General features: G+C 42.1%; 2 protein-coding genes across 5 annotated transcripts; both read left to right on the top strand.

Moving 5' to 3' along the window:
- Positions 1 to 389: 389 nt before the first annotated feature.
- Positions 390 to 4,506, top strand: LOC127306592 (uncharacterized). Its single transcript, XM_051337252.2, has 12 exons — positions 390 to 650; positions 1,931 to 2,059; positions 2,150 to 2,207; positions 2,568 to 2,648; positions 2,759 to 2,830; positions 2,904 to 3,139; positions 3,232 to 3,303; positions 3,412 to 3,522; positions 3,601 to 3,682; positions 3,775 to 3,821; positions 3,951 to 4,032; positions 4,216 to 4,506. Exons 1-12 carry the CDS (start codon positions 397 to 399, stop codon positions 4,297 to 4,299), a joined length of 1,308 nt encoding a protein of 435 aa, XP_051193212.1. The 5' UTR covers positions 390 to 396; the 3' UTR covers positions 4,300 to 4,506.
- A 2,062-nt stretch (positions 4,507 to 6,568) lies between these two features.
- On the top strand, positions 6,569 to 10,998 carry LOC127306593 (histone acetyltransferase MCC1). Of its 4 annotated transcripts, none has more exons than XM_051337254.2 (6): positions 6,569 to 7,040; positions 7,142 to 7,286; positions 7,359 to 7,458; positions 7,541 to 7,769; positions 8,381 to 8,452; positions 10,631 to 10,998. In XM_051337254.2, the coding sequence occupies exons 1-6, from the start codon at positions 6,934 to 6,936 to the stop codon at positions 10,782 to 10,784; spliced, it is 807 nt and encodes a 268-aa protein (XP_051193214.1). In that variant the 5' UTR covers positions 6,569 to 6,933; the 3' UTR covers positions 10,785 to 10,998. The 4 variants fall into 4 exon arrangements, with proteins under 4 accessions (XP_051193214.1, XP_051193213.1, XP_051193217.1 ...); XM_051337253.2 differs by having other exon boundaries at positions 10,598 to 10,998; XM_051337257.2 differs by lacking the exon at positions 8,381 to 8,452 and having other exon boundaries at positions 6,571 to 7,040.
- Positions 10,999 to 11,336: the final 338 nt, after the last annotated feature.

Below are 11,336 nucleotides of genomic sequence, written 5' to 3'. Positions count from 1 at the left end.
CTTGAACATTTTTAAATTGAAAATTTTCAAAAATTATTTTTAAACAAAAAATAAAACGAGAAATAATAAACACAGAAAATGCAAACAAAAAAAGAAAAACCGAAAATAAAAACCGCAAAAAACCAGCAGAAACTGGAAAAGCGAAAAACCGCAGGAAACGGAAAAACCAAAGTAATATATGGGCCTGGCCCATGCTCGGGGATGGTGCGCGGCGATCTGTATACACCGACCATTTGCCGATGTAATCCGCCCGCTCGTTCCGAAACCCACACTGATGGCGAACGGCCGTAGCCCACGTAAAGCCGTGGACCGCCGCGCCGCCGCGAAGCTCCTCGCGGCCCGTTGTCAACCGGCCACATCCTCCCAATAGCTTTGTTGTTTTCTGCGGCTGGAATCATGGGAGGCTTCAGCTGTCTATCCCCAAGAAACACTAGTCAGTTTCAGGCTTGTGCTCAGTGGCGACGAACTCCGTCGGTTACGATGCTGAAGGCTCTTCCCGCGCGCTTCCTCCCCTCTCCCGGGCCTGGTGGATGGCGCCAGCGGATTCGCCGACGATTTCCGCAGCCGGTTTCCGCGGCGCTGATGACCGACCCGGCGTACTTCGAGGTGGGCAGATTATTGGGCAGCTATGGCTTCATGAACGTCACAAGGTCAGCTTCTGGGTCCACGGCCCCTTTCTGTTCTCCTTCAGAACTAGGAGATGTTCTTACGTTGCGATTTGATTCAAAACTTGGGATGGCACAGCTGTGTGCACGCGTGCTGGAGTGGAATTAATTTTAGCATTCCTACTGTTTTCTACATGCTGCTTAGGTTAGGTTAATTTAGTTGTTTGGAGCAGAAATCAATGAAAAGAGCCAATTAGTGTGTGTGTTTCCTTGCGGTGAAACCTTGTTCAGGAGACATTGTTAGGAGTGTCATTTATGAGAATTTTTCGATAAAGAAAATATATTAATATCAAAAGATACCAATTACATCCAGCCTCTGCAACACCCTAATGACATTACAGATGCACGCAGTCAAAAAAGAGAAAAGAAAACTAAAAAATAAAAGTCCAGCCGGCCCCCATGCCACCCCCATGGTTGGGAACCGCGGTCCATCTTCCTCCTCCAACCCGGCCGGTGGAGGCCGGCAGCTGTGGGGATAGCGGCTACGCACGCCCACGACGCGGAGACGGCCGGCTGCTGCCTGCCAGAAAAGCCTAGCTGAGCCTCATTGCCGCCGCCTCGCGACCATGTATTTGCCGTTGCTGCCCGATCTGACGATGCCACCCTTCTTCCCCGCCGAGTTCCGCCACACCACCGCGTCCCCCGCCATGATCTAGGTGATGGAGCCAAAGGCTACCGCCACCAGACCCGCCGCCCACCGCCGCCGCCCCTGAAAGACCCCGCCTCCGCACGAAGGGGAGTCCATGGGCGCGCCACCACCGCCCCCCTGCCTTTGGCAACCGGGCGTGCCAGGAGGAGGGAGATCGGCCGCCTTTCTAGGGTTTGGGTCGTCGCCTGGAGCCGCCTCGCGCGAGACGACCCGGGGGCGTTTTTTATGAGAATATGGTGAAATTATCAAGGATGCTTAGTTAGGTTATGACACTTCAGTTTTCGCAAAAAAAGAGAGGTTATGACACTTCAGGTAAATTCAATATACATGGCCAGTAGTATCATATAACAGGTAGGAGTATATACTGCGGTCATTTTTGGAGATATGTAATGTGGTCCCCAGATGATGTTCATGTTACTGATCACTTACCAGAAAAATTCCCAAAAATATTTGTATCAGATCATGTCATCAAACTATGGACACTGCATCTAATATTTCTGTTACATCTTATTTATCGAGTTGTTACAAGGATCACCTGATATTGTCTGGCCTTAGAGAACATAAGATGATTCCCGAGTATTCGTCGCCATTTCCAACACTCTGTCATGTGAAACAGTTATTCATCTTCTCAATCTGGAGGGCTTCCAAATGTTGCTGGCATTCAAGACCTTAGCCTTGGGTATTCACAAGAAGAGATTGAGCGACTAAGAGTCCAAAATGTTGGAGAAGGAGAAGTGAAGATTAGGTTATTTCCATCTATCTCAGATGTTGTTTCTATATTTCACTTTTTAGAAAATGTTTGCTGATACTATTCATCTATCATAGTCTATTGCAGACTCTACGAGGGAAGAGTGGTTCAAGGTCCATTGAAAGGCATAGAAACTGTATTTAAGGTATAGCACATATTTTCAATCTACAAGTCTATGACTAATAAGTGGAGTGGATAAGGATCTTCCATGCGTTGATAAACTGTACATGTTCATAATATTTTAATTGTATGGCATGGCACATAGTTATAGTAAGGCCAGTCTTCTGTTATGATAGGCCGATAGCACCCTTTGATTCAACACTAGCTTCACAAGATAATTTGTGGTAGGCCCAATACCTCGAATTCGAGCCTTTCAATTTGTCTTTTTTAGCTGGAAGAGCGTTTCAATTTGTTGGTTTATCTGATAGTGTTAGTTGCTACCTTTCCCAGATGTATGAACCCCTTTACGATCTTATATGTGCTAAGACATGGCTTTTGAAACAAGGTATACCCTGGAGCCATTGCTGGTGCTTCTGAAGCTAATTTGATGGCATTGAATGAGCTGAGGACTCATGCTTTTCTTCAGGTTAGGAAAATCGTGAAATGACGACATAAATTGAACTTGCAGATCTTAATAAGTATGTCCGACATGACAATTCCAATTTTTTGTTTGTTTTCCTTGTCTTCTACTTACAGAAAGATAAAAGGGATATCTGTGAGAACATTCAGTTTCTGTTAGGAGCATTTGAGACTGCTACTGGAGAGCAGGTCTACCAAATAACTTTATCAGCTTATAGGTTATCCCACATAATGCTGTGAGACTGATATAATTTTTCTATAGTGGCTTGCCTTCCGTGATGATGGGAGATATAGTGCTGCAGACTATGCAAAAATAACCAGTGAAATTCTGTTGAAGGAGCGACCTAATTACTGGAATCCCTATGATCGTGCATACAAAATGGAATTTAGGAGATATTTTGTCCTTAGGCTGCTTAATGGAGCTATGTGTGGCCTTGCCCACATGCACAAGCATGATAGACTGCACCAAAGCATTGGCCCTTCTTCTGTTGTTCTCAAGTATTCTGCATGTTCCTTCTTTACTGCTCATGCTTCAGTTTATTACTCATTCTGAATTCATTTTGTACCTGCTGTAACTTTCTATTATTTAGCACTGTTGCAGAGAAAAATGGATATTATTTACTTCCACAGCTCCGTGATTTGGCATTTTCTGTAGATGTCGGGTACATGCTCAGTCCATTCTAGATTTTCTTCTACCGATGAGAAAGCATTTAAGGGAACAGATATACTTTTTTTTTTTTACATTAACAGAGATACTTTTACAATGGTAGGTCTTCGTCTCTTGGGGTTGGAACATTATCGGACAGTCTGTGGCGTCGAGCATCTGCTGCCGGAGCATCAACACCTTTTGAGAAGCGAGCTTTTGGAGTAGCTGATGACATGTAAGTATTGATTTTTTCCTTGTTGAGTTACAAAATGCTAGTCCCTGACATATACTTGTGATTGGAAAAAAAAAACAGATATGGAGCTGGGTTGCTTGTTGCATACATGTCATTTATTCCGTTTTGTAAAGCAGGCATCATGGATGGCATTTCCTTGCAGGTTATTGATTATAGTTTAGCTTTGAGTTCATAAGTGAAATGTTGTTTTTCTTTTGCACCGTTATATCCAACAAAGTACTATTCTGTTTGCAGAGACTTTTGGAGAACACCTTCCGTCTCGACATTTATGCTGCAAGAGAGTACGAATAGCTAAAAAAAAACATTACTTACATGGTTTAAACTTTCAATAGTTGAAAATTATGTGCTTCAAATTCAGTTGATAAAATTCGTTTTTGCTTATTTTTATCTATTTTTACGAATCCACATAGGTATTGTCTGGAAGATGATCAATTGTTGGAAGCTGTATTATTTCTAGATTTAGGTGATCGTGCCGGCTGGGAATTGCTGCAGGTTTGCCTCTACCATGAGTAGTTAAAATTTATCTGTTCACAAACCTTCTCCTGCTGCAGATTATGCATGTAACTGGACTACATTAATTATGTGTGCTTAGTGTATAAAATGTGGATTTCTTAAATCTAATTTCGTTTCCCTACATCTTCAGCAAGGATACTGACTCTGATTTCTTGTCTGTAGGCAATGCTTAACCCGGATTACCGTAAACGACCAACTGCCGAGGCTGTACTGAACCATAGGTTCATTACTGGGGCCGTATTATAGAAATAATCATCACCTGGATTTCGCTTGACCATAGACAGTAGACCATATTCCTGTTTGTGTGGAAATATGTCCAAAGTTAACAGTGTACCCAAGCTAGAGGAATGTTGTATATATGTACGCAGATCTTTCTTGCGAATTCCGCTACACATGTTCTTGAGTTCTAACAGACTTTGAATGATTACTGGCCTAGTGGTATCTTAGAGACTACACTTGCTCAAAAGAAGCCGTGGAACATGCTGCCCTGTCCTGCCTGTTGTGGACAGTGCATTGAGTTTTGCAGATTTAACTTGAACCCAAGACATCTGCTCGATTACCATGTTAAGTTTCATATTCTAACTAGTAGAACCAAACGTCTGGACTGATAGGAAAGAATGTGGGATCCACACATACCGTAACACCCCCTCTCGCTTGTGACTCAATGATGCTAATAGGCTTTACGGGGACTATTGACATTGACCAAGACCGCTCTCAATGTTTATGTGTTGGTTCGTTTTTCTTCTGGTTGCCACATTTAGCGATTTTCTTGACTCTTCGTTGGTTGTGCCTCATAAAAATGGTTTGCCTCACAACCGTAAGGTGTTCTCGCTGGCAACTAGTGGTCATCTAGATACCTAATCAGCCACAACTCGCTAGGTTAGTGATACTTTTTCATTTAGCTCTACATGGAAATGGAAATGTAATTTTTCATAGGACAATTTCATCCCCTAAGTGCCTTTTGATGTTGACAACAAGTGATTGAGAGACTTAACGTGTTTATGAGTTGTATGAATAGGTTTTACTGTCGTGTTAAGTATGCAAAGGATTAAGGGAAAAGATGATGACATGTTCAAATTTATGTAATTCTTTTACTTAAATTGCCACATCTTGCAAGGTTAGCGATACTAGTTCACTCATGGCTATCTCTACAAGAAAATGAAATGAAAATTGTGAAAGGAAATCTTCAACCCTAAGTGGGTTTTCGTGCTGTCGACAAGTGATTAGAGGACTAACCATCTTGATGGGTTATATAAATAGGCTTTAGTCTCGTTGAACATAACCGAAGGAAATGCAAAAATATGATGAGACATTTAAATTTATGTGATACTTTTATTTACTTGAGCCATAATCCGCACCATTAAGATGGGATAGGCTTTGGACACTTGTGGAGATTTTTTTTGCCAAGTTAATACCTTATCTAGAAAAATCTCAAGAGAGGAGAAACCTAAATGCATTGGAAATGTTGATAATACATCTTAAAAGTGTTCACCTCTAACTTTAGAAAAAGGATCATTGAGGTTTCAATCATAAAGTTGTGGATAACATCACCAACGTTGAAGGAACGAAGGAGGACAACTCAATGTTCAAGCGTACAACATGCTTCAAAAAGGTAGTGTCTCTAGAGATCTACCTGTCCATCACCCATTCTGAGACCACCAAATATATTTGGGAGGAGCTCGAAATTAATGATGTGCTGTGGAGAGTTGGGGCAACCAGTGTGGATGATACATGTGTTGTGGTCAAGTTTCTTGAAGCAATCTTCTCGGCCTATCCATATAAACGCACGCATAGGCCTACGTCTATTAGTACCTTTAATAAAATTATTTTTAACCATTCAATTATTCAATTATAGGTTGGTTCTCTACAAGTTTTCGCTTTGGAGGTGAAGAAGCCAATAGTAATAAACCGTGAGTGCCTGCGAGCGAACCGTACCCCTTCGCTCGTGAGGGGATCCTCGGGCGATTAGGGTTCCTCTGCCTCCTTTCGGCGTCCGCCTCCGATCTGGCCGCCTCTGTGGCCTTCAGGCGATGGGGGTGCAGCGGATCGCGGCTCTCGTCAATGGGAGGGCTCCGTTTCCCAGTTTTGGGGTTTTCGTTCCCCGTCTTTAGGGTTTATATTTGTAGGGGCGACTCTCAGGTGGTGATGACGGCGTCTCGTGCAATAAGGTTTCTCTGGCTTCAACCCCATCTCAACGGCGACGTCGGGAAGCTTGTGGATGTGGTGTGGTCTTCGAGGATTTCGTATGGGTGTGGGGATCTTCGGATCGTCAAGGAGCTTTATCGGCAGTTCATCCTACTTCTTCGTCTCCGAGACGGATGTGGTATTTTCGATCCGTTCGGCAACTTCTCATCCGTAACTAACAACGTCATGTCGACTCACGGATGAGCGGCAGCGGCGGCGCGCCGTGACGGTCTGGAAGTTAAAGATGAAGCCTTCTCAAAATCTCGTCGTAATTTTAAAATCTCGTCGTAATTTTTATTTTTCTTAAGTCGTACTCAACCATGGTTAGCTTCCACTAAATCAAGCCGATTAGCCTCCCTCTGTCTCCTTCTCACTTTCCTCCTCCCGGTCACCGCCGCTCGTACACAGGCCCCTCCCCGGTCTCCCCCTCCCGCCGGCCAGCGGCGCGCTCGATCCGGCCTCTCGTCCCCTCTACTCTTCTCTCCGTTCCACTCTTTCACAGCGATCGATCTCTGAGGCTGCGCCGCCTCCTCCCCTCTTTCCATCACGCCGCTGTCAGCAAAGGCTGCTGCGATTCGCCGTAGCGCGCGCTCGAAGCGCGCCGACGAGTTGCCACGTCTCGACGCCGGGCTCTCCCTCCGGCGCCCTGGGCCTCCTGGCGAATAACCTGGTGTCCCGTCGTCACCGGAGCTTCTCATGTTGGACCCGAGATCCGAAATTTACCCCTCCATAGAGTATCGCCCTATCCAGCCCTCCGACCTCGAGGTTCTTGAGAAGATTCATCTCGCGCTGTTCCCCATAAGGTGCTTGCAAGTTTACTTCTGCAGTTTGTTGCGACCGACTGAAGATTTCCCCATTATTATCCCCGCTAATCATCATCCCCGTTTCTTTTATTTTTGATTAGGTACGAGCGAGAGTTCTTCTTGAATGTTGTCAATGGCCATGGCATCATTTCCTGGGGTGCTGTGGACACCAGCAGATCCGACGAAGGCAGGGATGAGCTCATAGGCTTTGTAACCACGAGGATGATTGCGGCGAAAGATAGCGAGGTACGATATAGTCAGCCCCTGAAAATCTAGCTAGTGATCTCAGTGGAGCTAGCTAACCATTTGAATCTGCAGATTGAGGATTTATTTAGGTACAACAACTCACACAAAGATCTAACACTTCTTTATATCTTAACTCTGGGCGTCGTGGATAGCTACAGAAACCTCGGCATAGGTTGTTTCCTCGTCTCCTCATCTTAGCTTCGCAGTTTGTAAGCGGTGTTTCAGTCGATTCTCACATGAATTCACACTTGCAGCATCTTCACTGGTCCGAGAGGTGATTAAACATGCTGCGAGCGTATCAAATTGCAGGGGTGTTTATTTACATGTCATTTCATATAACCAGCCTGCTATTAACTTTTACAAGAAGATGCTATTTAAGCTTGTCAGAAGACTTCCGATGTTCTACTACATAAGAGGACAGCATTATGACTCGTACTTATTTGTGTACTATGTCAATGGAGGTCGTACGCCTTGTTCTCCACTGTAAGTATTCGTGTTTCCTTATTCTGGAGTAGTTATTATCCAGTGGTATGTTTTGATATAGTTATTCAGTTTCATGTTTTGGTGTGATTTTCTATCTGCAACTCTCAGTTTCTTGTTAGGATAATATGCAAACATCACTGCCCCATGAAGTCTTTCATGCTTGTTGCAACGAATTATGTGAACTTTGTACTGTGCTTCGTTTTGTTGATGGATTTAGAACTGTTGATGTCTGACCTGATCCTGTCCTTACACGTGTACAAACCTGAACCTGTCCACATTGGGGAGCCTGCAAATGTTGTTCCTCTTCCAAGGAATAGTCTTTGTGAAATCAAATTATAGTCCCTCTTTCTCATCTTGCCCAAGCTTCCTATAATTTTACGTTCCATTTGGACCGTTACCTGTTGCAGCTTAGCTTGCACAAGTTTGTTAATGGGTTGCTGCAATACGAATCTGCAATGTGACTACTCTTGTGTGTGCATACACCTTAGGTTCCTTTTTCCTAGGTCAACTTGAACCTAAATTAAAACAGCAACACATGAACCTTGTATGATTGTATCCTAATGTTTTCAATACATTGACCTTGACTGAGGAGACAACCTTACTTTTTTCAGATTACAATTGCATTGTGGACATTTGGCTCCTTATGGAACCTTTGGTGTTGCCTCTCGTGAATGCCTTATTAGGTACTACCACAATTGCGGCGAAATTTACCATTTTATACCACTTTATGTTTGCGCGACAGAAATCTACCACTATACAGCAAGTTTTAGCATAAAACACACCCACCGTGATTGACCATTTGTGTGAATTGCAAAAAACTTGCCGTAGGCAACAGAGAGTTCACTTCAAATAACACAGAACTTTAGAGTACTTAGCATAAAACTACCACAATTTGCTGCAAAATTTACCCTAGGGTGGTAGATTTCAGTCGCGCGAATGTGAAGTGATATGAAATGGTAAATTTCGCCGCAATTGTGGTAGTTTTATGCTAAATACTCTCAAGTTCTGAGTTATTTGAAGTGAACTCTCTGTAGCCTTCTGTTATTGTCTTTATGCATTTCCAATGGGTTGCATGAAACCAGATATAAGTTTTGGTCAAACAGTATCATGACACACAAGTAACTGTCTAGCATCTCCAAGCTCCCTCCCAACTCCCTGCTAACTTATACTATCTCCATCCCAAAGCTTAAGGCTTATATATTTTTTAAAAAGTCAAACCAAGTAAAGTTTGACCAAACTTTTAGAACAATCAATCAACAAATATAATATTTTGTAGACACCATACGAAAATATATTTCATTATCTATTTAATGATATTAATTTTGTACTTCTGCATGTTAATGATTTTTTCTAAAAACTTAGTCAAACTTGACATAGTTTGACTTTCTAAAAATAATATAAGCCTTAAGCTTTGGGATGGAGGTAGTATGTTTCTAGTGCTAGAATTCTTTAGAGAGCGGCATGCACAGATCAACAATAGTTGGTACCTGTTAGCTCTAAGAGGCTTCAATTTGAATGAAATTGTTTGAATATAAGGTCATTCAACCTCAGTACACAACTTTTAGTTGAAATAGAAACAAGATTGTTGAGTGGATGGTATTTTACAAATAATGTGTCAGTTCAAAATTATTATGTTTCCTGTTTCAACACCTTATCTCAACCCTGATCAGTCAGGTGAGTGTGACATCTGTCCTTCCTTGCCTCCCCTGGTCAAAGAAACGGGAGAGCTACAGTTATAGGGAGTTCCCACCCACTATAGAATCTTCCCCAATCTTACAATCATATTCGTGTGGTACACACTACTCCATGTACATGACCGCTCAACTTCCACAAGGCCTTGTATCGCACTGTCCATATTTTGGTTTCTTTTCTGCCTTTTGTGAACTCTAGTCCGGAGGCTAAAACATGACTTGCGTAGGGAACTAACATTGCTCAAGCACCACTTCACTTCAATTGCTATCGCTCCTGTTGGTTATTCTTCTATATCTGATATGTTGATATTTTGAATTCTGGCACCAGCCACCAGGTACTTGACAAAACTAAGGTCAATACACTGCCTGCTTCAATCGTCAAATATGAACCTATATGAGTTTCCTGTTAAACTAAGCTTTTATTCTTGTGTTTCTACTCCTGATCCTAAATATATGTAGTTTTGGCCATTCATAGTCTTCAAAATTACAGTTTGACCGTCTATTTCTTTTTAAAATACATTGCTTCAAATAAAAATGAGTATGTATGGAAGTATATTTCAGAATTGGTAGTGTCAATTGGATCTTGTTGATGTTTCTAATTCAATCTGTGTTGACGGTCCGTCAAACCTAGAACTGTTTGTCTGGGACAGATTCCAGAAGAACTGCTTATATTTGGGATCAGAGTGTGTAATTTGAACTTTTATGACAAATACTTTTAAAGTCTATGTATGGTCTTAGTAATATGTATGTACTCAATGACGTTCTGTTAGTTAGGGAATGATCAGCGTAGGATCTCTGTTTTGTGGGCACTACTTTTGCCTCGAACGCTGAAACTTTAATGTGGATGCTTAAGCTAACATCAATCTTTGAGTATTCAGTTCGAGAGGTATAATTTGTTCCATATATATCCTATAATGGCCTGTCGTAATAGTCTGTATGAGCTCTCTTGTTTTGTTAGCATCGATCAAATACAAATATTGTAATAAAATGACATCAACTTGTGACCGGTTCAGATGAATTTATTTTTATTTACTTTGTAGATGTTTTCTGTCTCCATAGCATCTCAAGGTTGTAGTAACATCATCGTGCCGTGTGTCAAATTAGTGACTTGTAATAACGCATGGCAATCTTGTGCAGGGAGATTGTAACTTCATTTGTTGTTGACTTCAGGGGTTTCCTAAAGATGCTGGTTGCTAAGTTCTGGAGCAAAGAGGAAAAGAGTATTCCAAGATGGTCCCGTTGTAAGGAATCGAGCACTCTATTGGCCTCACAGAATAATAATAAAAGAATTATCAGTGGTGAAGATACAAGAAGTCATGTGTAATTTTAGGTGGAATGGCGGTGGTGTTTTCTACTTGTTTTCGTGGAAACAACAATTTCTTTTGGAAACCACCTCTTGCAATGTTGTTGTACCTTTCTGATACGATAGAAAACCAGGTATATAATAATTTGTCTGATAGTCATAGCCATGTGCATTATTCTTGTAAAGAGAGGACAATAAAAGAAGAAAATAAATGTCAACTGCTTGCTTCTTGCTATACTGGACTACTGATAGCCATATTCATGTACATGTACAATCATGCGGAATTGAGGCCCATCTGTTCTGGCCTTTTCTTTATTGGTAAAATCAACCTGAGGCATTCTTTTCAGAAAGGTTACCAGTATTATTTACTCCCACCGATCTATAATCAGTATCAGGGATTTAGTATAAAGTTGTATATCTTGACAGTTATTATGGATTGAAGGGAGTACTACATCTGGAGAAAGATTCAGTTTATCTTAACAGAAGAAAGACCGGATGATGCAGGGAAGAAACGAAAAGATAGACCACGTGAGTAGTAATTAAGAGCATCTCCAACAGACGCGCTAAAAGCCC

The sequence above is a fragment of the Lolium perenne genome, chromosome 6 (assembly GCF_019359855.2).
Source record: "Lolium perenne isolate Kyuss_39 chromosome 6, Kyuss_2.0, whole genome shotgun sequence".
Taxonomy (NCBI): domain Eukaryota; kingdom Viridiplantae; phylum Streptophyta; class Magnoliopsida; order Poales; family Poaceae; genus Lolium; species Lolium perenne.
Note: the sequence above shows the minus strand (reverse complement) of the source record. Positions and strands in the feature narration are given on the sequence as shown.

Excerpts from the sequence above, each read along its gene's own strand:
- LOC127306592 (XM_051337252.2), top strand. The coding sequence starts at position 397 with ATGGGAGGCTTCAGCTGTCTATCCCCAAGAAACACTAGTCAGTTTCAG. Across the intron at positions 2,208-2,567 it reads GCATAGAAACTGTATTTAAG|GTATACCCTGGAGCCATTGC; the intron begins GTATAGCACATA and ends TTTTGAAACAAG. Across the intron at positions 3,683-3,774 it reads TGGATGGCATTTCCTTGCAG|AGACTTTTGGAGAACACCTT; the intron begins GTTATTGATTAT and ends TTCTGTTTGCAG.
- LOC127306593 (XM_051337253.2), top strand. The coding sequence starts at position 6,934 with ATGTTGGACCCGAGATCCGAAATTTACCCCTCCATAGAGTATCGCCCT. Across the intron at positions 7,041-7,141 it reads CTCGCGCTGTTCCCCATAAG|GTACGAGCGAGAGTTCTTCT; the intron begins GTGCTTGCAAGT and ends ATTTTTGATTAG. Across the intron at positions 7,287-7,358 it reads TTGCGGCGAAAGATAGCGAG|ATTGAGGATTTATTTAGGTA; the intron begins GTACGATATAGT and ends TTGAATCTGCAG.